The sequence below is a fragment of the Sarcophilus harrisii genome, chromosome 2, assembly GCF_902635505.1.
Source record: "Sarcophilus harrisii chromosome 2, mSarHar1.11, whole genome shotgun sequence".
Classification (NCBI taxonomy): domain Eukaryota; kingdom Metazoa; phylum Chordata; class Mammalia; order Dasyuromorphia; family Dasyuridae; genus Sarcophilus; species Sarcophilus harrisii.
Window position 1 is genome coordinate 354,478,370 of NC_045427.1, and position 26,854 is coordinate 354,505,223.

The 26,854-nt window shown below is 37.8% G+C and overlaps 1 protein-coding gene across 2 annotated transcripts in view; it reads right to left on the reverse strand.

Annotated features, from left to right (window-relative positions):
* ASPG (asparaginase) overlaps positions 1-26,854 on the reverse strand; it is a 124,266-nt gene that overhangs the window by 36,090 nt on the left and 61,322 nt on the right. For both annotated transcript variants that reach the window (XM_023504072.2, XM_023504076.2), the window contains exons 8-12: positions 21,212-21,394; positions 20,063-20,176; positions 18,551-18,670; positions 13,455-13,550; positions 9,969-10,132 (exon numbers count right to left, since the gene is read on the reverse strand). In XM_023504072.2, the coding sequence (XP_023359840.1) occupies positions 9,969-10,132; positions 13,455-13,550; positions 18,551-18,670; positions 20,063-20,176; positions 21,212-21,394 (677 nt within the window). The remainder of the gene's footprint in view (positions 1-9,968; positions 10,133-13,454; positions 13,551-18,550; positions 18,671-20,062; positions 20,177-21,211; positions 21,395-26,854) is intronic.

A 26,854-nucleotide genomic window follows, 5' to 3' on the forward strand; every position in this document is an offset into this window, starting at 1 on the left:
TTGGCAGTTCCAGGTTACAGTGCAGGGGCAGACTGAAGAGGAGACCTGGGCTTAGGAGTGGTGATCCAGAGTGAGAACTAGAAAGTCAAATGCAAGCAGCATCTGTGGATTGCTAAATCTAGTAGCAGAACAGGGTCTCAACCTAGTCTCCAATTCAGTCTGAAACCTGCAAAATAATCAGAGCAGGAATTCTACACTAAAGGGGGAATCTGTAGTTCTATCACTCTAGTTGGTTGATAGTGGCTGAATCTACTAACATTTACTGGGGGAAACCAGGCAAGCCTATAAGGAGGTTATGAAGAACTAGCAAAATTCAAACCAAAAAGGCAAAAATTTGATTTTGTCCTAAATCAAGACACTTTGGGAGTACTGACAGCATTTTTATAGGTTCCCAACCTGAACTGTCCCTGAGATCCTGAAATAATTCAGTACTCAAAGCCCTAAGAAAGCAATGACCAATCCAGACATTCTCTCCACAGAGAACAGCTTTAAAATAAAGTCAAAGGTCAAGAAATAGGCTAGAAGAAAGAGTAAACAAAAAAAATCCACCATAAAAAAAAGCTTTCATGACAAAAGAAATGCTCAAGAAAGAAACCTAGAAGAAGAAAATTACTTCAAAACATTTACAAGTAAAACTTCAAAGAAAAATACGGCATGAATGCAAATTCAACTACAATTCCTGGAAGAGATATTTGTTTATTTTAAGAACTAAAAACAATTTTATAAATGAAATGAGATTAATAGAGGAAATAATTAGGAAAAAGTGAGTGCTGGGGGAAAATTGGAAAATATCCAAGTGTTACAGAATTGGGTTTAGAAAAGGAAAAATTGGAGGGAGAATTAGTTTGAAATAAAATAAAATCACTCAAGCAATAAACTCCTTGAAAATGGGATTGGACCCAAAAAGCAACATCTGAAGGAAAAACAAAGTTTGGAAACAAGTTCAACTAGAATTCCTAGAAGAGAGAAGGATTTTTGAAAGAAGTCAAAATGCTTTTTATAAATGAAATGAAAGTGCTAAAGGAAAAAACTTGGAAAAGAAGATGAGAGCTATGGAATAAAGGAAATTAACAAGAGGTACAAATACTAGGAGTATAAAACCTTACCTAAGCAACTAACTCTCTGAAAGTTAGAATGGATCAGATAGATATTAATAACTCCAGGATACAAGAAATATGAAAATAAGTGAAAAGATTTTAAAATGTAAGAGAGCAGATTGAGGAGAGAGATTATAAGACATTAGATTATCGAAATGGCATGACCAAAACAATGCTATCCATTATACTTCATGGAATGATAAAAGAAAGCTGCCCTGATCTTTTAGAGCCAGGGAGAAAATAAAAATAGAAAGAATCCACTGGTCACCCCCTAAAAGAGAGCTCTAAATAAGAATTCCCAAGAACATCATTGCCAAAATCCAAAGCTTCAAAATCAAAGAAAAAATACTAAAAGTAGACAAAGAATGCAAGTACCAAGGAGTTACTACTGTCAGGATCACACATGATTTAGCAGCTACTACCATAGAGGAGCAGAGAGCTTGGAATATGATGTTCCAAAAGGCTCACAGATGAGAATAATTCACTCAGAAATACTAAACATAAAACCACAAGAGAAAAAAATCTTTAATAAAATAGAGGATTTCCAAGCACTGTTAATAGAACTGTGAAGTATATGTGTAGGCGTCAAGAGAAACACAGAAAGGTAAATATGAGGAAGCAATCAAAAGAAAGTGAAAAAGCATAATAAACTGTTTATACTCAAATATGTGTCCCCTCTACACCTTCTTCTCATTATAACTCACAAACAGAATCTAATGAGACAGCAGGCCTGCAAGTCCAATGACTTAATTTTCCCTCCTTGATCTATCTGCTTTCTATGCCAGTTGTTTTTGCTATGAGATGCTATGTTTGCTTATATATTTTCTAATTTTTTTCATCTTTTGACTTCACATTTCTTGTCTCACGGAATCATTAACTTCTATTTGACCTACTCTAATTTTCAGAGAGTTAGTTGCTTAAGATTTTATATTCCCTGTGCCAATCTGCTCATTTCATTTCCTATTTCTGTTATGCTCTGATGATCTTAAAAGATAATAGAGAGGAGGGAAATATAATGAGGAGTTGGAGAAAGGGAGAGGAAGGATGAGCAAATTATCTCACATAATTGGAGTACACAGGTAGAGAAGTCTATACAAATAAGAAGGAAAGTCTGGGGGAAGCAGGTGATACGTGAATCACACTTTTAACCCAACTAGACAACAGAGGGAAAGATATACACATATAGCCACACAGCTGAGTACAGAAATACATTTCATTCAACAAAGAAATAAGACAGAAAAGGAAAAAGAAAGAAAGGAAAATTAGGAGGATATTTGAGTAAGATATTTATCTTAAGCAAAAGATAAATAAAAACCCCTATAAAGATGCACCAAAATATTTATAGCAGCTCTTTTTGAGGTATCAAAGAACTGAAAATAAGGAGGTAATCACCAATCAGGGGAAAGCTGAACAAGTTTTGATATATAAATATAAGAGAATGTTATTATGTTATAAGAAATGATGAACACATGGCTTCATTGAAATCTGGGAGATGAACCAATATTGAGTTAAGTTAATAGTAGAGTGAGTAGTAGTAATAGAACCAGGAAAATGATTTTTACAATGACAACAATATTATAAAAACAACACAATGGCCAAACACAGTTACTGAGGACTCATGAAAAAAGCACATTACTCACCTCCTGATAGAAAGGTGGTGGACTCACCATGCAGATAGAGACAATTTTTTTAAAACAGCCAATGTGGACATTTATTTGCTTTAACTGTACACATTTAGTTACAAGGGCTTTGTCTTTCTTTCTCACTAGAAGGAGAAGAGTTGAGGGACAGATTTTTGTTGATTGAAAAATTGTAATTTAATTTTTAAAAAGGAAAAAGAAGGCAGGCTAAACATGTAGCAAGAGTTAAGGATAACAGATGAGGAAACTATGTTATACTGTTACTAATAAAAGATTAAAAATTCTAAAGGAAGGCTTCAAGTATATTGGATAGATTCTTACAGGAGTATTTATGGGAAGAGTTAAAAAAATCTTACAAGATGACACTATGCAAGAGCCAATCTGCAGTTTTGAAGAGAGCTACTCTATAGATGAAATACCACAGATATTGTAATAATGGTATATATATGATTTGCAAGGTACCTTCCTGAAATAACTTTGCAAGGCAATTATTGCAAATGTTATCATCTGTATTTTATAGCTGAGGCAATAGAGGTTCTAAAATACCATGACTTATTTAGGAAAATTGGAGCTGACTCAAAAATCTAGTGGCTTTCCATGTTGTCTTATACAACATTTATATTAATAAATGATAGACCCACAATTTCATTAGTATGGGGAATTTTCTGTGCACAAACTCCCTCTACTAACACAGATCTCAACTTGTTGACTTAGAAAGCTTTCTAGGGGGACCAAGATTTTAGGTGACTTGCACAGCATCACATGTATCATAGGTAAAACTGAATCTAAGTTTTCCTGACACTGAGACACTGAAAACTCCCTATTCACCATACCATGCTTAAATCAAAGTGAACAAAGAGAAATTAATCTTGTATAAAGCTATCTGATAGTATATTCTTGGTCCTGTTCCTACATACTAGATCATAAAACCCTGGAAGGCAAAAGCCATTATCTTAGTTCTTTAGCTCCCTGTAACCCAGAGCTTAGGGCTGGGTGCACAATAGCTGCTTCCATGAGGTGCTATTGAACTAAATTAATTTGTGCTTTGGAAAAAGAAAAGAGTAAGCATATGGGTTGGTAGGGTTTGAAGTATTGTAGGCAAGACTAGAAGTTTAAAGTACTGAAAAACTTTCATTCATGGAAAGTAGAAGTTTGAAGGAAACCTTGCAGGCTCTAAAGATATTTAAATCGATTCTAATTGTTTACAACAAGTGATTCACATGACTGATGTGAAGAAGATAGGATTCACTGTTCCCATAAGAAACCTGAGACTCAAATAAGAAGGGATTTGCCAAGGATCCCTCAGTGAGTCATTGGCAAAGCTGAGACTAAAATTTAGGTCTCCTGATTCCAAGCTCGGGGTTCCTTCACTGCTCCAACCTGATTATTCAGGGAGATATGTATATTGTTTCCTCCCTTGGATTCCTATCCCAGTAATGTTTTCCTTCCATTTACTGCTTCTTCCAAAGTCTCTGCCACCAGTTGATGCTATAAGGTCCAAGACAGCACTAGGGCTGATTCTGGAAGAGTTTAACCCCATTTTGTTTTTTCATCCATTCCCACCCAAACCCCACCCTGGCAGGAAAAGAAATCTTTTCAGAATGTGCCCATGTTACTCCATAAACTCATATTCTATCTGACCTTCCTGCCCTGCCTAACTGAATTAGACCTCAGCCAAGGGTCAAATCCAAGATCTCTCCTCAGGACCAAACCAGCTCTTGGTTGGGGAAAAAGAATAAGGGTTAGGTCAAAACACTCAGCTAGAATCCCTGGGAATCAGCATGAATAGGGTCTGACCACTGTGAATAAGGGAGAGATGGAGACAATATTGCCAGGAAAAGGCTGTGGCAGAATTGACCAACACTGGGCAGCCACCACCTCCTGTAATTATTGAACTGACTACATATCTACATGTATTCCTGTGACTGTGTATGTTCAGACTTACACACAGACTTACACGACAGAGTATCTAAGAGTTCTTATTTATATCTTCTCATTTACATGAAGATAAATGTTTATTCACAGGTATGTTTGTGTCTTGGCCTGTATATACATCTGAGCCTGTGTCTATGTCTTTGTATATTTCTGTGTCTCTGGGTATATATTTGACTATATCTATGTATGTGTGTGTGTGTGTGTATATATATATATATATATATATATATATATACTTCTACTCCTATGGCTATGTAGAAATCTGGGTAAGGATATGTATATGCCTTCACATGTGTTTCACATATAATAATAACAATCTAGCATTTTTATAGCTTAAAATACTTTGTTTTAAAATTTGGAAAGCCTCTTATAAATATGATCTCATTTTTATCCACAAAAAAAATTCTCTATTTTACAGATGGGGAAATAAAGCAGATAGTGGTTAAATAACTTGTTCAGCATTTATCTGAGATTGTATTTGAACTTAGTTCTTAATTCCAGATTCAGCATGTTATCCACTGCACTACCTGCCTTATATGGATAGTGTACATTATATATGCATCTATATTCCTGCCATTGCATATGTGTCTGAATTTATCTAAGTGAATATCTATGAGGGATGGCACTTTACCTCTCTGACTCCTTATCTCTAAAATGGATATAATAATATTAGAACTTCATCCCTCATAGGGTTAGTATGTAGAAATATTAGCCTCTCTGATTTCTCATCTCTAAAATGAATATAATATTAGAACTTCATTTCTCATAGGGCTAGTATATGGAAAAGTGAGTTCTTTCATACTTTTTTCACTTTATTTTTCTTGCTTTACCACCACCACCACATGGCTAATATAGAAATGTCACATAACTTCATATGTATAATTGATATAATAGTGATATAATTGATATAATAGTTGACTTCTCAATGAGTTGGGGAGGGACAGGTAGGAAGAAGAGAACTTAAAACTCAAAATTTTAAGAACTGAATGGTATAGGATAATAATTTTTTAAAAGAAGGAATAGTTGTTAATCAGTACTCGGAAAAGAGGATATCTTATCTATCCAACCTGGGAAATATATGTATATGTTCATATACGTATATGTGTGTGTATATGTAGCTGAATAGTTATTTGTACATATCTAAATTATTCTCTGTGTGTTTGTATGTTCATTAATAGAAAGGGTATATTATAGTGCATGGAGTTCTGGATATGGCATTGAATCTTGCTCAGGTGCCTACTAGCTCTATGACCATGGACAGGTCTTTTCTAGCCTCATTTTCTTCATATGCACAATGAGAGGATGACCCTTAATGTTTACCTCAGAGTTCTTGTAAAACCCAAATAAAATACAGTAATATATGTAAAGGACTAGATAACTATCAGCTGCCATTCTTCAGATTTAATTCTAGTATACAATAAAATTCTATCCCATTTGTTCTTTTCATCTGGCAGCTACAAATCAGAGTGAGATGATTTACAAATGGGGAGGGTAGAGAAGTTCATCCATATTTCCCAAGATGGGTGGATAAGATATCCTCTCTTCCTAGTACTGATTAACAACTATTCCTTCTTTTTTAAAATTATTATATTGTACTATTCAATTTTTAAAATTTTGAGTTTCAAATTCTTTCTCTCCTACCAATCTGCCCCTTCCTTACTCATCAAGAAATCAATTATACATATGCACTTATGTGTGTAACTTAACATGTCCATATTAGCCACATTGGGGGAAGGGTGAAGAAGCAAGAAAAATAAAGTAAATGAAAAAAATATACTTCAATCTGCACTCAAAGTTCCATCAGTCTTTTTTTCCTCATGATATAGATAGCATTTTTCATTACGAGCCCTTTGAAATTGTATTAGATCACTGTATTGTGTAGCATAGCTAAGTCTTTCACAGTCGAACATCTGTACAATGAATGTTGCCCTGGTTCTACTTACTTTACTTTTCATGAGCTCATATAAGTCTTCCCAGGTTTTTCTGAAACCATCCCCTCTTTATTTCTTATAGCACAATAGCATTCCATCACAACTTCTTCAATTATTTCCCAATAGATGGGGATCCCCAAATTTCTAATTCTTGGCCATCATAAAAAACTTACAAATATTTTTATAAACATAGATCCTTTTTTTTTAATCCTTGATCTTTTTAGAATACAAACCTAGTATTGCCATTGCTGGGTCAAAGAATGCATACACTCTTTGGGTATAGTTCCAAAGTGCCCCCAAAATGGTTAGATCACTTCACACAAATGAATTAGTATCTGAATTTTGTTCATATCCCTGCTAGCATTTGTCATTTTCCTTTTCTGTCATATCAGTCAATATGATAGGTATTGGGGTGGCACCTCAGAGTTGTTTTAATTTGTATTTCTCTAATCACTGGTGATTTAGAGCATTTTTTCACATCATTATAAATAAGTGATTTCTTCATCTGCAAACTATTAATATCTTTTGACTATTTATTAATTGGGAAATGGCTTTTATTTTTATAAATTTGATTTAATTTCCTAAATATTTCAGAAATAAGGCCTTTACAGATAAACTCAATTGTCCACTTTCCAGCTTTGCTTTTAATTCTGTCTGCATTAGTTTTGTAGCCATCTCTTCTATATATACCCCATTCAGACTATCAAAGTGATTTTTAATCTAGAAGTAAAATATGAGATCTTTTGGGGGCAGGGACTGCTTTATATATAGGACTTTGTGAATCAATCCATCAAGCAATAAGCATTTATTAAGCACTTACTACATGCCAAGCATGTGGGTTGTAATTGTTCATTCAGTCATTTCAGTGTGTTCAAGTCTTCAAGACTCTATTTGGGGTTTTCTTGGTAAAGAAACTCAAGTGGTTTGCCTTTTCTTTCTCTAGGCAGTACACAGATGAGGAAACTGAGGCAAACAGAGTAAAATTACTTGCTCAGAATAACATAGCTAGTAAGTGACTAAAGCCATATTTGAATCCAGGTCTTCCTGACTCCAGGTCCAGCATTCTATCCACTCTGTAAGTTGGCTGCCCTCTGTACTAGACACTGATTCTATGAAGACATGCGTGTAACTCCTTGTCCTTAAGGGGTTTACATTCTATAGGGGGAGACATCATTTATATTTATTTTTACATAAAAATCATATATAAAATAAAGGAAAGATGACTTGGTTGAAGAAGGCATTAGTGGCTGGAGGGGATCAGGAAAGGCTTAATTTAGAAGATGGTAATTTGAGGGGTGGGGGGAGTTGTCTGTTTTGTTTGTTTTGAGGCAATTGGGATTAAGTGACTTGCTCAGGATCATACAGCTAGAAAGTATTAAGTGTCTGAGGGTGAATTTGAACTCAGGTCCTCCTGACTTCAGGACCACGGCCATATCCACTATATCATCTAGCTGTCCCTATACTTTGAGATTTAAAGGAAAACTAATTTTTTTTAAAAAAGATTAAGTCTTTCTATTTTACCCAAGTTGAAAATAAGGATCTATTGAAGGGCTTGGTTCCATTCTGATAAATGCAGGAGCTTTTCTACTCTGATTATGACTAAGGTTGATTAGTAACCTGGTAGCCCCACATCCTCAGAGGCTCACACATACTAATGCTACTGGATCCATCTAAACCCACTGCAACTCAGAACTTCAGAGTTCAGGAGATTCACCAATCCCAGTTTTCTCAAAAGCATGGATTGCAGGCATATATCAATATGCCAAGTGAAATTGTAGATTCTTAGAGGCAGAAGTGAGAAGGGATAGCATTCTAGGCTTGAGGGATATCCAGTGAAAAGGCCTCCAGATGAAAAATGCAATAGCATATGGGAAAATAGCAAGATAGAAAGTTTAGTTGGATTGGGGAGTTCTATACAATGATAATGGGAAGGTGGGTTGAAGCCAGATTGTACAGGGCTTTAAGTACCAAATTAGGGCATCTATAAGACACAATGGATAGAGTACTGGACCTGAAGTCAGAAAGACTCATCTTCCTAAATTCAAATCTGTTCTCAGACATTTACTAGTTGTATGACCCTGGGCAAGTCACTTAATCCTGTTTGTCTCAGTTTTCTTATCTGTAAAATGAACTGGAAAAGGAAATAAAAACCACTCTAATTCTTTGCTGAGAAACCTTCAAAAGAGTTGATCATATCAAATACTAAATTGGATAGCAACTAAATGCTAAAGTGAAGTCAGAATAGTATAAAAGGTACCGTGGGATTATGGAAAAAATTAAGCACCTAGAATCAAAAAGACAGGTTCAGATCTAAACTTTATACCAGATATGACATTGAGTAAATAATTTTCCCTCTTTGAAGATTATGTTTATTCAGAGATATATTTTCATCTATTCTTGAACAAATGTCTGTTCCTTTGTGTTCTGTAAAACTGAGTGTGTTCTTATAGAACTGGGGTTTTTGTCATTCTACCCTTCTCTTCCCCACCACCACCCTGGTTCAATCCTGGCCAGGTACCACAAGTAGGACCAAGTCTGGAGTCCTGTGATCAGTTCTGGGTACCACATTTTATGAAGGCAAAGTGGAGAGCTTTAAAGTAGCTAGCATACTGAAAGAGCAATAGGTAGACTAATGAAAGGAACTGGTAAAGTATAGCCTAGAGAACAGAAAACATAGAACCAGTGTTCTTAAACTTGATTCTATGAACTTGATTTTTGTCAGACTAAGGAGGGCAGTATTTGGGATTAAAAAATACTTTGATAATATATTTCATACACACACATAAACACACACATATATATTTCAATATAATTGGGTTCTCTCTACAATATTATGTATTTTATGCATTTAAAAAGGTCATAGAGAAGGGGTCCAAAGGCTTCACCAGACTTCCAAAGGAGTCCATGACACAAAAAAGATCAAAAAGCCCTGACTTAAAGGGTCTTTCTTCAATTATATGAATTGTATTCATGAAGAAACAAGCTTTGCTCTGCTTGACCCCAGAAGGAAGAGCGGGAAACAATACAGGAAAAGTTAGACAAGCATGTTTTGACTTGATTTAAAGCAAAACTTCTTAACAATTACAGTTGTCCCAGAGTGCCATGGACTCTCTCACAGAAAGTGATGAGTTCCTTTTCAATAAAAATCTTTAAGCAAGGTTAGAGGGTCTTCATGACTCCAGCTCTGGTGTTCTATCCCTAACTGCCAAGACCCTCCAGGTCTGAGTTCCTCCTTCTTTAGACACCACCTGTCTCCTTGTTACAAAAAGTGACTGGAGAATCCCTTACAAGTAACCAATCCATCACCCCCAAAGCCAGATCTGCCATTCCCTCTCACCCTCTCCCACCACTGGCTCCCACAGTACCTGCCCTTCACTGCTATCAACAGCGGGCTGTTCCTGTCACCATCGCAGCTGTTCACCTTTGCCCCATTCCTCAGAAGGTACTGGACAGTACCCACATGCCCACCTCGGGCAGCCATGTGCAGGGGAGTACGGCCATCAAAGTCACTCTCACTCAGATCTCCACCCTATAAACAGAAAGAGAGACATCACTCATAGAAATCGGAGGATGGGAGGAAGTGGGTCACTGAGACAAAGCCATTGTCTGTTGGCTCATCTATTTAGAAGCAACAACAGGCCAGTGAGCATCACCATCACTACTATCCCCCAAAGATTTAAGCTTCTGTATATAAATGATTTGAGTTGTGAATGCAAGTAGAAACCCACTGGATTTGGAGATGGAGGAGCTAGTTTGAAACTGGCCTCTGCCACTTACTAGATGCCTGATGTTGAGCAAATAATGACTTAGAATCTTTGAGCCTTGATTTCCCTAGCTGTAAAATGTGGTGACTAGATTAAGCCAGTGTTTTTCTAACTGTGCTGCAATGAACCTTGAACACCACAAGTTTGTTGTTTTTGAATGAATTCTATTTTGCTTGTTAGTGGATATTAAAATAATAATTTTAAAAGATTTTACTACAAAGATTCTGCCAAAGTTTTGCTTAAACTTAAGGATTCAGGGCAGTTAGGTGATACAGTAGTTAGAATGTCAGCCCAGGAGATAGGAACAGAGTTCCAAAAAGGACACTTACTAGCTGTGTGACACTGGGTAAATCACTTAACCCCGATTGTCTCCAAATATAAAAATACAAATAAACTAAAGCTTCTACCACCGTGAAAAAAAAATTGAGAACCACTGGATTAAATGACTTTTAAGATTCAAAGGATATTGAAGAAAGCACTGGGTTTGGATGAAGTGGGTTCAGTTCACTCACTTGTGATACTTTTTTGTATGGCCCTGGACCTCAGTTTCCCTCCATATAAAATAAAAGGGGTTAGCTGAATGATATCCATCATCTCTTCCTATTTTAAATCCTATGATTCCATCTATGGTCTGTGCATTAACTGTGCTTTGAGATCAGCCATGCCCTTTTAGATAGCTAAGAAATGACTAGAAACTTCTCTCCAGCTCAGCACCCACCATGTTGATTTTCAGGTGTCCCTTTGCTATAGCCAAAGTTGAGATGATCTGCCTAAACCTTAATTGACCAGGATTGAGGCTTGAGGGATTCCAGTGCTTTCCTACCCAATAATGAATATGACTTCCCCTGGTAATTCATAGCAAATGATCGCCCTAATCTCTAAATTTTTCTAAATCTGATTTATCCTTCAAGGCCTATTTCTTCCAGGAAGTCTTTGCTGAATGCTGCAATTGTTCTCTCCTCTAAACTCTCATCATCTCTACCATTTATTCATTTTATAATCATTTAATTATTCTCCTTATATACAAAAGCCAGAAGCATATGAAGGCACTGGGGATGTTTACCTTTGGGAGAAGAGAGGATTTAAATCAGGCATGATCACTGTTGCCAAGTAGATGAATAATATCAAACAGAAATTAAACTAATTCTTCCTCATCCCAGAAGTCAGAATTAAGAATTAGAGATATCCAGGAGAAAAGCTGACCTTAGAAGGTAATGACCTCCTCATTATTGGAAATCACAAAATCAGAGTCTCATAGTTCTACTGAACATGAGAGAGTCATTAAAATGTAACAACTAAGTCAACTCCAAATTTGTTTTATAAGTTCAGTGGTCCCTCATGGCTGCATGCTAATCTTTTTTTCCTAGCCTGATTGCCTACTTCACCTTCCTATGCATCCATTCTAAACTTTTTCCTCTCTCTTCATATCATCTCTACCTTCTTTACTTCAATAAAGGACCTTAACAAAGACTTTACTGGAAACTCTAAAACAATTCTAAATTATGTCTCTCTCGGTGTCTCTGTCTCTGTCTCTCCCTTTCCACCTCTCTCTGTTTTTCTCTCTTTCTCCCTCTCCCTCTCCTTTTTTGCTCCAGTCTTAGAAGAGGAAGTGAGCCTTCTTGAAAATTACATAGCACCTACTTGGTACCTCCTATCTTCCCTAAGAACTTGCCCTTTTTCTCATCCCTCTCTCCCCCTCATTTTCAGTCTCTTTAATCACTGGCTCCTCCCCTATTCCTTAAATACAGGCCCAGATCAAGCTTCTAACGTCATCACTCAACTGAAATTACTCTCTCCATGGTTACCAATGATCTCTTCATCACTAAATTTGATAACCTTTCCTCAGTCTTCATCCTTCTCTGCAGCTTTGGGGTTGTTGACCAGTGATGTCAAACGTCGGAAACAGAGGCCACTAATCAGAAACAGGGCCACTAGCTCATACAGAAAAATCCCTGCATTCTGCAAATTGACTTAGTTTAAAAATGTAATATTATTGTTTTATTGTATTTTTATTTATTCTATTAATTATTTCCCAATTACATTTTAATCTGGCTCAGGATGCTTAACCCCTCTGTTGTTGACCACCCTCTACCTGAAAACCTCCAAAGATAAATTCAGTCCTCCATCCCTCTCCCTCCCTTCCTCCCTCCATTTTTCTCTTTCTCTCTAAAAAAGAGAAAGTCTCTGTCTCTTCCTCTCCTATCTTTCTCTGTTTCCTGCTTCACTAGGCATCTATTCTAAACTTTTTCCTCTCTCTTCATATCATCTCTATCTACCTTCTTTGCTTCAGTAAAGGATCTTAACAAAGACTTTACTGAAAACTCTAAGACAATACCAAATGATGTCTGTGTGTGTGTGTGTGTATGTCTCCCTCAGTCTCTTGCTGTCTCTTTCTCTGCATGTCTTTCTCTCTCCTTTTCTGCTAGAGTCTCATAGGAGTCTCCGAAGGCTGTTCATTCCATCTTGGACAGCCTTGATCACTAAAGAAGGGATATCAAGTGCAAATTGGAAGACCATCCATCAAAAGAAAACTATTGAAGATATTCATACATTGGGAAACTTCTAAGTTTCTTCCAACTCTACCATCTCAGATTATATGATCTAATGAGACAGTTTCTACCTCATGGACTCACAGGCTAGTAGACAACTCATCCGGCATTTAGAATCCTATAGATGCCTCAAAAGCTCAGTTACCTTCTTAAAGGTCTGTGTATGTGAGCTTCCCCATCACTAACAGATTCTGAAGTCATTGAAGGACTGACTTGATTGATCTCAGGGTCTTAAAAAGAGTAGATACTTAATTCATTTGCATCGAAGACAAGGACATGCTGAGAAAACCCCTGGCCTGGGCCTCATTCCCCACTCTACTACTGATTGGCTGTGTGACTTTGAACAAGCCCTGCTTCCTACATGGAACTTAGTTTCATTCCATAATAAAAGAATTTAAACCAGTTGCTTTCTCAGATCCTTCCAAAGCACCCTCTATGCCTCTAAAGGTGCCTCCATACTCAGTTCCTGAGAAAAGCTTGATAGGGAGAAAAAATGAGTTCTATCTGTGGTTCTGGGAAGGCCAAAGGGCCGGCTCACCAGTTCGAAGATGGCTTCCAGGGTCTCCATGTCCCCCATTCGGGCTGCAGCACAGGCCAAGGTAGGAGTCAGAGAGTCCCTTACAGCATCAAGGTCCTAAGAACAAAAAGATCATTGCAGTCCAAGTCACTGTTCAGCACCCCCTCCATCAGCACCCTTGAGAAGCAAAAAGACAATACAATAATGGTACAGTGGAAAGACAATGCATTTGAAACCTGGAGTCCCATCTCTGACACAGCTTTGTGACCTCAGGAAAGACACTCCCTCTCTCTGCACCTTAGTTTCTCTACCTGCAAAATGAGAGGATCAAAGTAGAGGAGTTCCATTAGACTCTTAGAAATCTGGCATTCTCTGCGACTAGGACTCCCGAGTTAGAAAGTCTGGTCAATATTGCATCTCTGTACAAGCCACCTCACAGGGTTATAGAAAAGCTCAAATGAGATGGCAAAAGCAAAGTATTTTGTTAACTGCACAGCATAATCTGACTCATGCTTTCATGCTTTAATGGTTCCTTAGAACTTTTCTCACAACAGCCCCATGAGGTACATGCAATAAGATCTAAGGACATGTTAAAATTTTATTTTTTTTTATTAAATTTGTCAACATCAGACAAGATGTGTTTCCATATAGAGTAGAAGAGAAGAAAATAAGAGGATTGTAACTAAAACTGAAAATCTTTATTACAAAACAATTTGCTTTTTTGTGCAAGTTATTTTCATTATCCTTTTTTACATATAGGGAAACTGAGGCTCAGAGAAATTAAGTGATTTGCTCAAAGTTGCAAGAGTTAGAAAGCAGAGGTCCTAGAATTCCAAACCTAGTCTTCTGGATCCCATATGCAGAGTTTTCCTCTACATTGTAATGTTTCTCTTTAAGTAATAATGATAACAGGAACCCACATCATCCCATCTGCTAACCTTAAGGCTCCTGAAAGCCCCAGATGCAACAAGAATAGTGAAGAGTCTCCATTAAACATATGCCATATGAGAATTGATAGAAATGACTGGGGGTATGTTGTCTGAAAAAAATGCAGACTAAGGGGGAATATGGCAGCCTTGAAAAAGACTTAAAAAGCAAATGAAAGAGGGTTCAGACCTGTTTTGCTTAGTTACAAAGAGCAGAACTAGTAGCAATGGTTCAAAGTTGCAAGGAGGCAAACTAAAGCTTGATATCAGGAGAGACTTTCAATTAGAGCTGTCCCAAAACTGTATGACTGCCTTAAGAAGCAGCATTGATTCCCTCCTAAGAATCCTCGTGCAGATGCTGGATGCCCAGTCACTGCACTGAGGAGGATTCTTTTTTCAGTTATGGGTGGACTAGCTGAGGTGGCCTTGGAGGAGCCTTTCAACTGTGACATTCTGTGGTTCTGGAATTATGTGGTCAGAGACTTCCCCGGCCACATCTTAGAGCCTGCTATGGGAATGTTGGGGCAAATACAGGAAATAAGATGTCACAAGACAGACTGGCACAGGTTCTTGCCCACTCACCATCCTCAGCCACCTGCATCAAGCTCCCATAACCCAACCCTGATTACAAAGCTAATGAAAGCATCATGAGTCCCACTCGATATTAAAGAGTAGCTAATAACTAAAGCTATAATAACACAGTGGACATCAATGGCACCTTTAATCTGGTAATCTACCATAGGCAAGCATCAATTAGCACTATGGAAGCCCTTGTTGGCAGTGCACCACCACCCCCATGGTACAAAGATTCTTGGGGACACCTAATATAGACAAACAAATAAATGTGTATGTGAGGGAAATGTTCAACAAGCATATATGAAGCACCTACTCTGTGTTAGGTGCTGTGCTAAGTGCTAGGGATACAAAATGAAACAACTTTTAATTGCAAGGAGGTTTCTGCAGAGAATCTATGTCAATTAACTTTGTAAAATGTTTTTGGTAATACGGATAATACACACATGCACCCATAGAAAGATCAGAGATGTGGAGCCAAAAGGAAACCTGTGAGTGATGCTAGCAAGCCAACTCTTCACTTTTCAGATGAGCAAATGATGGCCAGGAAGGATAACTGATTTGCTAAAACCTTCAGAGTTTATCCAAAAAAGCAAATCTTTTCTCCTTTGATTCTGAGTGCTCAATGTAGAAACAGCCATCTCATCTAAATGTGTTTGTTTCCTTTTTTTTTTTCAAAATATGAGTGGGGTAAAAACCACCAGGACTTGTCATTTTTCATCTGTATTCCCAGTACTTAGCAATGTTCAGAGCTGAGTAAGCACCTCATATGCTTTTGTCATTCATTCATTCATTCATCATCAAAAGGGGAGAGTACAGGAAGAAAAAAGCTCAGTGACAAGAGTCTTATCCACCCAAGAAAAATGGGGCAAAAGACTGAGCCAACAATCCAGAAGATTCAAGATTGCTTGTTCTAAATTCTATGGGCAATATTTTTTTCTCAAATATCTGGATAAGAGAAGGGGTAGAGTGGACACAGTGGGATGAGCTTTGGGTTATATATCCCAGGGAAAATTCAGATGCCTGAGTTCTAGTCCAACTTATATCACTGACACACACACACACAGCATGGAACTTAGTTTCCTCATCTATAAAAAAAGGGGAACTGGACTAAATCAGAGAGTCAATAAGACTCTCTGCCCAGTGCTGCCCAGATCAGATACATGTTTAACAAAATAAGTAAAAATACAATACAGATAATATTAATTTGGAGTTTTCTAAGAAAACAAGAGCCTTTCAAGATCTAGTTCTGAATTTGACACCATCAGGCTAGGTGATCTTTTTTAGCTCATTTGTTTTTTATTTATTTACTTTAAATTTAATATAAAATAGGAAAAGGGAAAAAAAAAGTTGTCATGTACACAACAGAACATGAGAGAATTCAAAATATAAAGCAATAAATTTCCATTTCAAAAAAGCCTATAAAATAAATACTATGCATTGTGTTCAGAGCTGCTCAACTTTTGATTCTTTGTAAGTTTTCTTTTGTTCTCGGTTATACACTTTTTACTTTATTCTTTTTCCCCTTTCCTTCCTCCCCCTCCCCCAAGAAGGCTACAATTAAGCATGGACACACACACACACACAGACACATATATATATATATACACACACACACACACACATATATATATACACATACCTACATATACACAGAAATCTATATTCATGCACATATATACACATATACATTCATATGCATTAAGTGATCTTTAAGGTCCCTGCCAGCTCAGACATACTGAGATTCTTTTTAAGGTTTAGCTCACTATGCATATCTCATCAATTCAGGAAACCAGTTTTCTGGTTTGAGAAACTAAATTAGGGTTTCTATTCCAAGGAAGCAAAGAAAGTAAAAGAAAGATTCCATATATGCAAAAATATTCATTTATAGCAGTAGCTTGTGATAGGAAAAATAACTGAATCAAACCAGAAACAAAGTGGGTATCCATCATCTACAGAAATGGCTGGACAAATCATGCTATGTGAATGGAATACTATTACATGGTAAGAAATGGGGAATTCAGGATACTTTGGGAAGACTTTTGTATGAAAGAGCGCAATGAGCAGAACCAGGAGGGCTTACTCTATGACCACAATAGTATACAAGAGAATATCTTTGAAAGATATTAGATGTTTCAAGTAGTTTTGTTAAATGGCTTTTTCCCTTTATTTTTAATTCTTATTCAAAAGTGTTGGGAGGAAGGGAAAGGGAGTGAGCATTTCTTTGTCTCTAATATGCACCAAGCTCTACACTAAGTACTTTACAAATATTGGATCTATACAACAACCTTGCAAGGTAAGATATTTCTATTAAACCCATTATGGAGAGAAGAAAGAAAAATTAAAGTAATGCAAAAACAAACTATTTCAATAAAAATAAAACAGAAAAGCCACTACCAGCCCTAGAGCCAGGCAATGTACAACTATGATTTCAGAGGATTAGCCAATAGTGATAAAAGCAGACTTCCCACTTCTTGGCAGAAAGGTAGAAAGGCAGAGAACAAGTTGTTAGGAATGGTCATTGTGTTGATTTGTTTTGTTTAAGTGTTCTTTGTTATAAGAGAGGAAGGATTTTATATTGAGAATAAGCAGGAACCAGTGAAAAATAACTAAAATGAGGGGGAGTGGAAGACCTCAAAAAACCAGTTACTTCTAAAGGGGAAAAATGGTGCAAAAGGAGAGAAAACCTAGAATAACCTTCCCCCCCACCTTCCCCCCCACATTAAGGCACTAGAAATATCGAACCAGGGAAAGAGTGTCATAGATTCCAACTTATCACCTTCACCTATTCTACTCTGAATGGAAAAAAGTCTTTCTGACAGCCTCCCATAATTCCATGGCAAAAATCCTTTCCTCTTCCTGCCCAGTCATCTTTCAGCCTTAACTAGAACTTCTCCCAAAGACAGAACATTCATAGGAACTATATTGTTTTAATTAGCTTATTTTACAATTTAGCTTAAGAAGGTTTTTTTTTCTTTTTTAAATTAAACCATGAGTTGGAGATGTGAGATTTATTCTCTTTCCTTCTCCCCACTAATTTACTTTGTGTCATTTTCTCAACCATACGGTGAGGGGGCTAATACTGATTCTTTCTAAGATCTCTTCCAGCTCTAAAATCCTATTATTTCAATTTTATTTCATTCAACAAACACTTATTAAGTGCTAGCTGCATGCTTTGCATGTGTCAGAGCTGGATGTCAGAAAAATAATATAGCACATTACAGTTCTTCAAGGAATACGTCCATATTAGATCATCATGACAACAGGATGTAAGTCAGAATTGTCTTCACTTTACAGATGAGCAAACTAACAGGCTCAAAGGAGAAAAACATGCACATAGCCACAAAGCTAGTAGCTGAAAGAAATGAGAATCAAACCTGGTTCTGCTCTTTGAAGTTGCTTAATATAATTTTCCATATTTGGCTTTTTTGTTTGACACAATAACTGTGAATTGTGAATACATCCATAATGGTAAATGTCAGTTTTACTTGCCAGAGAGGAGAGTAGCTTTCTTCCCTAGAGTGACAGTTGTTCAGTTCCTAGAGTGGCTGGATAGGACAGTCAGTCAGGACCCCAGGTTTCACAAAGCTGTAGGGCCAGTCACAAATGAGCACTCACGTGGCTGCAGTTCAGGTAGAGGAGGTTGGCAATAAGCTGGACAAATTTGCTATCCCGAAGTGATATCTGGAAATCTTCAGAGAGGGGAGTCATCTCTCCCCTCAAGTTCTTGGTCAGTAGCTAGAAGAGGAGAAAATGTTCCCTAGAATCAAAGGATATTAGAAATTTCTCTTCTAACCTAGAGTCGAACTGGAATGGCTCCTCCAATATCTCATTGAGAGCCACCTATTCACTCTCACTTTGAAGACCTTCTATCAGAGTCATTTGTCTCCAGAAGGAGCTCAACTCCTTGCACTTCTAACTGTTAGAATTGTCCTTCTACCTAGTTGAAATTTATTCCTGAAACAATCTAGTTCTGCCCTCAAAAACCAGGAAGAATAAGTACAATCCTTCTGTACATAATATTCTTTCAGATATTCAAAGACAACAATGCTTTACCACCTTCCATCCCTGGCTGCCAAACTTTGTCTTTTTTAAGCTAAACATCCCTAGTTCCATTAACCACTGCCCGATATGGCATCCAATCCTCTCATTTTCCCACTAAATGCCCCCCCCCCAAATATGGCATTCAGGACTGGACACACTTTTCCAGATACAATCTGATCACAGTAGAAAATAGATCCTACCTGTTTTACTCTATGTTTATCACATATTTAGAGATTATTCCATATCACATAATTAGAGAATATCACATCCTATATTCTGGACTCCGTAAGAATGCCCAGTGCTAACTTTTTTGGCTGACATGTTATAAATCATTTGTTCCTATTGGGTTTAATACCACTAAAATCCACAAATTACATCTCCAGTTTCCTTGCATTGCCACAGGTTTTCCTCTATGTCCATTTGTGCCTTTTTTCAAGGTTCAGCTCAAGTGATAACTACTATATAAGGCTTATCTTCCTACTTCCCAAGCACTCCTGTATAGAAATAAATAGAGAGCTATGCAAAACTCATATATTTACAAATGCACAAACATAACAAAAACAAAAGGAGAAATATACACATGGACACACAGATATTCCCCTTAAACACATTGTGAATAGGGCCTAGCACACAGTAGATGCTTATACAATGCCCATGCCAATATTAACTACTGACAGGGATAATAGGGAGTAGAACTAGGAACAACAGGGAGACATTGTAGATAGGCATTTTTAAGCTCATCACAAAGGAAATCCTTTGAATCATCAACCCTACAACAAAGTGGACTATGCTGTCAAGAGACAGTGGGCTCCTCAAAATTAAAATATAATATATAAATATAATAAAATATAAATAATATAATAAAAGTCTAAATGGCCACTTGTCGTGAATATTATAGAGAATTCTTATTCAGATTTGTGCTGAACTTTGAGATCCCCTCTGAGATCCTTACATATCCACTTATTCATTCATAAATGATATCCACATGGACAGCAGCTCATTCAAATTCATTCACACAACCATTCTCAGATGTGTGTAAACAAACACATATGTAGAAGGGAGCTCACAGCCCAACAGGATATTTACCTTGCTCTTGTACTGCAGGTCGAGATCATCCCTGCCCAGCACATAGGAGAGTTTGGCCAGTGCTGCCTCAGATGTCATATCGGACCCAGGGACGATACCAATACCTGATAGAGCCTTTAGAGAACAAGGAAGATGAGGGATCAGAAAGACATCACGTGCTCTGTAAGGCTTCCCTGGTCCCTAAGACTAGCAACATCCCACTCCCCCACCCACCTATCCCTAAAAACTTTCTGCGGCTCACCTCTGAGCCCAAATGGCTGATATAGAAAGCCACCACCCAAACAATGTCTGGCCATGCTGGAGAAAGTGTGAGCACACCTTATTCAGTCCGACTCCGAACTGGGAATATGAGGGCTCTGGATTATCGAGGAAAAAAGGAAAGAGTTATGGGGGAACAGGGGTGATAAGAGAACGAGTGATATAACGTTTGTGGTGTGCCAGGAAAAGTCAGGCAAGCCAGGATCTAATTCCATCAGTAATGCATTATAACTCCAGCCAAAGTTCTAAGCCTTCTTTCTGGTCCTCAGTTTCCTCATCTGGAAAATGATCCCTAAATTCTTTCAGAGATCTAATATTCCTTATTTTCTGTTCTAAATGAAAAATGGATGTATGTAAAAAATAAATAAGTTTCCCTCTGTAAATATTTTCAGTATTAACACTCAAGCTTTTATCAACATAGTGCATGAAACAAGAGTTCCAGACTGCCTCATTGCCCTAGCCTCCCTTTTATACTGTAATATATACTTACTTTCACTTTTTAAAAATTGTTCTAATGTTCTATGCTCTAAGCCAGAGCTTCCTAAATTTTTTCCCACTAAGGACCCCTTTTCACTAAAGAAATTTTTATGCTTCCAAGGGTATATGAAATAAGTAAACAAATAAAACATTTACTGATAATAAATCATAATTTCATAACCCATCCCCCCAAATGAGGTCATGAACCATGGTTTAAAAAGCTGGGTTTTAAGGGACTTTCCCATTCTGGCATTCCACAAGTTCCAAGAGTATATCAACAGATTCTTTCCTCAGCATAATTTGACATCACACTCAAAGACATTTAAGCCAGTTGATCAATCCCCAAAACATGGTTCAGAGCAGAAGATGATATACAACCAGTCTTGACTCTAACCCCAACCAAACCACCCTCACCATGCCAGCTGCGTAGTTTGAAGTCACAGAACCCTGTAAGCAGTGGGTACAATTGACAATGACTATTCCCCTCTCTGTGGCTTTCTTCAACTCCCAAAGCAGATCAGGATTGGTGGGTCCGTTGCCTGTGCCAAAAGTCTCCATCACCACCCCCTTCATGGGGGCCTGTAGGAAGGCCTTCACCTAGCAGAAGAGAGATCATCATGAGAACTGAACATACTAAAGAGAAAAGAGTAAAACTAACAGTTTATGAGTTAGGAGATTAACTTGTTTTGGTGGGATTTTTTTAAGGGAGTTTAAAGATTTTAAATTTATTGTTTATATAGCTACATGCTCAAATCATTAATTAGTTGATATTTCTCCATCATAAAAACTCTTCCTTGCATCCCTCTTTTCATAAGTTTTCCCATTCTTCCTTTATTTTCCTCCACCAGTGCATCCTTCTTCTCACTGTTTGATTTTTTTTGAGATTATCCCAATAAAATAATTCATACCCATAACCTCTGTATAAGTAGTCTCCTTCCAACTATTCTTTTGATCATGAAGTTCTTAAGAGGGCACCTGTATCATTTTCCCCACATAAGAATTTTTATTATTCTTATCTCTCACTCATATCCACCTCTTTGAGTTTTGTGTTTGCATGTCATATTCTTATTCAGCTCTAGACTTTTTAGGAATGCTTAAAAGTCCTCTATTTCAGTAAATATTTAATTTTCCCTTTGGGAGATCACAATGAATGTTGCTGTACAGGTTATTCTTAGTGTTAATCCTATCTCTTTTGCCATCCAGCAAAACATATTACAAATGCTCTAGGTCTTAAAAGCAGTAGCTGCTAAATCTTGTGTGAACCTGACTGTGGCTTCATGGTATTTGAATTCTGTCTTTCTGGCTGCTTGTATACTACCTTTTAGAAGATCAACATTCTGTGTTTGCCACAGTCACCAATGTGCTACACAATCTAGAGCAACCCATCTGTCCCCACTAGACCTCAGCAGCCTCCTCCATTAAATGGGAATGAAGATGATGATGATAATGGTCTTAAATTGCTCGGTGCCCTGAGAAGTTAAGTGCATGCCCAGGATCCCTCAGCCAGTGATGACAGAAGCAGGGTTCCCTAACTCTACCACAGCACACTGCCTTTCAATATTAGTCAGTATTAGTACTTTTAAAGGGATGGGCTAGTGATGTATGGAGGGGAGAGTCAGTTACAGGAAACCCTAGACTCCTCTGGTATCCACAAAATGTCAAAGGAACTAGAGAAGGGAAGCTAGATGGGTCAGTAGATGGAGCACTAGTCCTGGAATAAAGAGGATCTGAGTTCAAATCCAGCCTCCTCAGACACTAGCTGTGTGACCCTGGGAAAATCACTTAATCCCCATTGCTTCTGGGAGGAAGGGGAGGAGAAAGGTTGGAGAGAGTGGTGGAGAAAGTTAGGGAGAAATAGGGAAGGAAGGAGTGGGGGGAAGGGGAAGACAAGGGGGAGAAAGAAGGGAGGGGGAAAATGAAACAAACTAGAGAAAAACTCCATATGCTTTGAGTTGACTCCCCTGGAGAAGGTCATGCATAATAGTCAAACAGGTATAGCTGGAAGAAGTACTTCTATTGAGGCAATCATGTATTCATGGGGATATACTCATTAATTCTCTATTAAATTTGTCCTCTGGCACATATGGCAAGAAGGGGACCCTGGGCTCTGCCAATGGAGTACAAGTTCAGGCAGGTCTTGTCCAAACCTGGCCAAGCAGGTTCTGAATTCTAGTTCAGTGTGTGCCATTTAAAGACCAGTCTAGATTGAGCAAGGAAGATCGATACCAGACAGCTGGCTAACTGGAGAAATTGGAGGAAGGAGGGAAAGAAGGGGCAGAGACTTTATTAAGGGTAAAGGAGGGGCTATGATCTATACTCATGGAAGGACGAAACACATTCAGAAAATTACAAAGCATTTAAGTATTTAAATACCACTACTAATGATAATAATTATTTCTGTAAATTAACCAATACCATGATGAGAAGCTGAGTGGAGAGGGAGTAATAAAGAGTAAAGACTTACAAGGTGCCAAGCACTATGCTGAAAGCTAAAGGTACAATCTCCTCATTTTACAAGTGAAGAAGGGAGACTGAATATATCCAGTAACTATCTAAGACAGTTTTCCTAACTCCAAGTCCAATAAACCCTGTTCATTAGACCAAAGCAGAATACCTTCCAACAAAATTCAGAACCTCTTCCAGTCTTGGCTCTGACCCAGAAAGGGAAGCATTTTACTGTTATTGAACTGTGATTATTCCTGGCAATGGAACTGCCTGCATGAAGGAGTTCATAAATCCAAAGTAGTATAAACAGTTACAAGCTTCATTATTTTATTAAAAAAAAAAAAAAAAAAAAAAAAAACACCTTACATCATCAAAGCATTTTTAAAATCTCACCAAGTACTCTCCTCGTAATAGCCTTGTAAGTTGGGTTGGGTATTATTATGTTTCCTGATTGATTGGTTGGTTCACATTTTATAAATAAGAAGCCAATGCTGAGCAAGGGAAGTTACTTACCCAGAATCACATAGCCAGTAAGCATGAAAGTCAGTACAAAACACATATCTCCTGATGTTAAAGACCATTTTCTCCACTAGGAATAAGTTCCCTTCTTTAGAATTCCCTTGCTTCCTTAGACCTCGACAGATACTCAGCAGAGGAGAACAAGGGTTGGACTTGAAGTTGGAAGGCCTGTGTGACATTGAACAAGACATTCCTCCTTCCTGGGCCCTTGACTCCACAGCTCCAAATTGTAGGACTGCAACGCAGTGACCTCCAAGGACCCTCCCAGTTCTACATCTCGGATCATTCACCCTTGTGTCCCTGTTTGTTAAGCTCATCAGCTACCAGGGTGACATATTTATAAACTGATATCTCCTTTGAGAACAGAAGCGCTCACTCCCCCAACAAAACCCGGTGATTAAAATAACCTGGAGGGGGACAGGCCCGCTGCTGCTGAACGACCTCAGATAAGCTCTGCAGGGCTCAGTCTGACAGCACATATTTTTATGAGCCATAAATCCACACGTAGGAACACAGAAATATTCATCAGCAGAACGGTGCGAGCTCCCTAGGTTGGCCCCCAGAGAAGTCAGATCTCTCGCCTGGGTGGCCAGAGCTGCCAGCCCCAATAAACAGTCCTTTTAATCCCTTAGCCCACTTGAACCTTAGGAAGTATCACATTCTAGGGACAATTTATTTAATTGAGGAGCCATAAGCAGACTTTTATTTTTCACCTGAGAAATACGATCAGAAACTACCTAAATGGTGTTTTTGCTCCTAGACAGTATAAAGTAAGGCAATTGACCTAAATGACCTCCCAAGCTCTTCCTACATCAATTATTCCATGTTCTGTGATTCTAGTTCAAGGATTTTTTATGTTTTTTGTGTCCTGGACTTCTCTGGTAGTTTTTAAATGCATAATAAAACAAAATATATAGGCTTGCAAAGGAAACCAATTATACTACAATACACTGATCAAATCATTTTTAAAATCAAGTTCATGACCCTGGACTAAGAAATCCTGATCTAGGACATTTTCTTCTTCTGGTATTCTCTGCTCAGTTCTGACATTCCATATTCTACAATCATGACACCTTTTGCTGCACAAAGGATAATGTGGCACAAACAAAAGGGGACCTGAATTGGAATCAGGAGGGATTCCCAGTTCGGTACTATCTTTATTAGCCGCATGGCACTGGGCACTAATTTAATTGCTCTGAGACTCAGTTTCTTCATCTGTAGAATAGTGAGGATAAAACTTGGGCTCCCTGTCTGCTTCTGTGCCCTGAAGAGCTCTGGTTTATGGACAGGGAGAGCTTATTATTGACCTACTTCCCCCACCTTCTTCCCATATGTCTTGACTTGCCTCACGATGATTCTCTCGCATAAGGCTGGACTGATTACTGAGACAGGTTTGTTTGTTTCTAACCAACACATATTTCCAAACGTCTCTTATACCTTGGCCCATCTCAAATTGATTTTCATAAAGCTGCTATCTTTGCTCAAATCACTTTAGGAATGACTCTTTTGGGAGAGAGGAGGGCAGATTTCAGAGTTTCACAGAATAAATTGTAAAGGAATGCCTGAAGTCATCATAAATCCCAGCAACCCTAGGTGAGAGGAAAGCCATTGCATCCTAAGGCAACCAATTTCACTTCTGGACAAGTCTAATTGGTAAGAACTTTTTCATTCAATCAAACTTAAATTTAACCTTCTGCAACTATCCCTCCCCCATGCCCATTGCTCTGAATTCAAATCTTTTGGGAGCAGAAAAACAAGTCTTATCCCTCTTTTCCATGAGAGTTCTTCAAAAACTTGAAGACAGCTCCCATGTTCCCTCAAAGTTTTCTCCAGGCTAAACACGTCCAGCTCCTTGTTCCAATCTTCACTAGCTGCATGTGGATATGAATAGATCTCAAAGCTCTCTAGCCCCTTTTCCACACTAGCTGCCTCCTCTGGACAAACTCCCAATGTCAGTATCCTCAAGAATGGTACCCAGAACCACACATCTAAGTATGATGTGGACTGAACCAGGGGAGAGCTCCACAATCTATATAAATACCTTGTTTCTATTAATGGGCCTAACCTTCAACAGTTTGGAGCCCCAGTAAGCTTGTAATCTACAAAAAAAATCCAGATATTCCAGTAAAGTTGATTTTTTTTTTAACCCACATGGTAGATCTTATGTTTAATTCTACTGATTTTCATTTCACCTTTCAATTTGTTTTGGGGACCTGTCACCCCATATGTGCTCCCTCCCAGTTTTGTGATATCTACATATTTGACAGGCAAGCATACCAGCTACGGCTATTTCCAAGTCATAATAAAATAATTAAATAACAGCATGAAGCCCAGCACAGATTCCAGGGGAACTCCATTTAGAGGCCTTCCTTTAAATGATAATGAAACACTGATGACAAACTCTTCCAGTCAGTCAAATGAGCATGTGGCGTTATGGAGTGGGGTCAGCCTGCATCTCTGGCAAATGCTTTGTTAGCCAAACTGAGTTGGTTAGCCTGGAAAGGTCTACATAAACTGAGGCTGAGTGAAGTGAGCAGAACCAGGAGAACATTATATGCAAGATTATGTGATGATCAACTGTGATGGACTTGGCTCTTGTCAACAATGTGTGATTCAAGGCAGTTCCAATTGCCAATCATCCCCAGAGAGAGAACTATGGATCAAAGCATAGTATTTTCATCTTTTTTATTTGTTTTTTCTTTTTTGTGCTTTTTTTTCTTTTGGCCTGATTCTTCTTGCCCAACATGACAACATGGAAATTTGTTTAAAAGAATTGCACATATTTAACCTATATCACATTACTTGCTCTCTTAGGAAGGGAGTGCTTAAGGGAAAAAGAAAGAAAAATTTATAACACAAAGTTTTGTAAAAATAAATGTTGAAAACTATCTTCACATGTATTTGGGAAAATAAAATATTATTGGAAAAAATAATAAACTCACTTAGTTAAACTGTTATCTATGGCATTGTCCCAATTTGCCAGTTTGCTAACACTGACCATAAAAGGACATGAGGTCAGTGTATTATGTTCTTCATAAAATTATGGTGACCTTTGTATCATTGTACTCGTAGCTTATTTTCTGAGATGGTCAT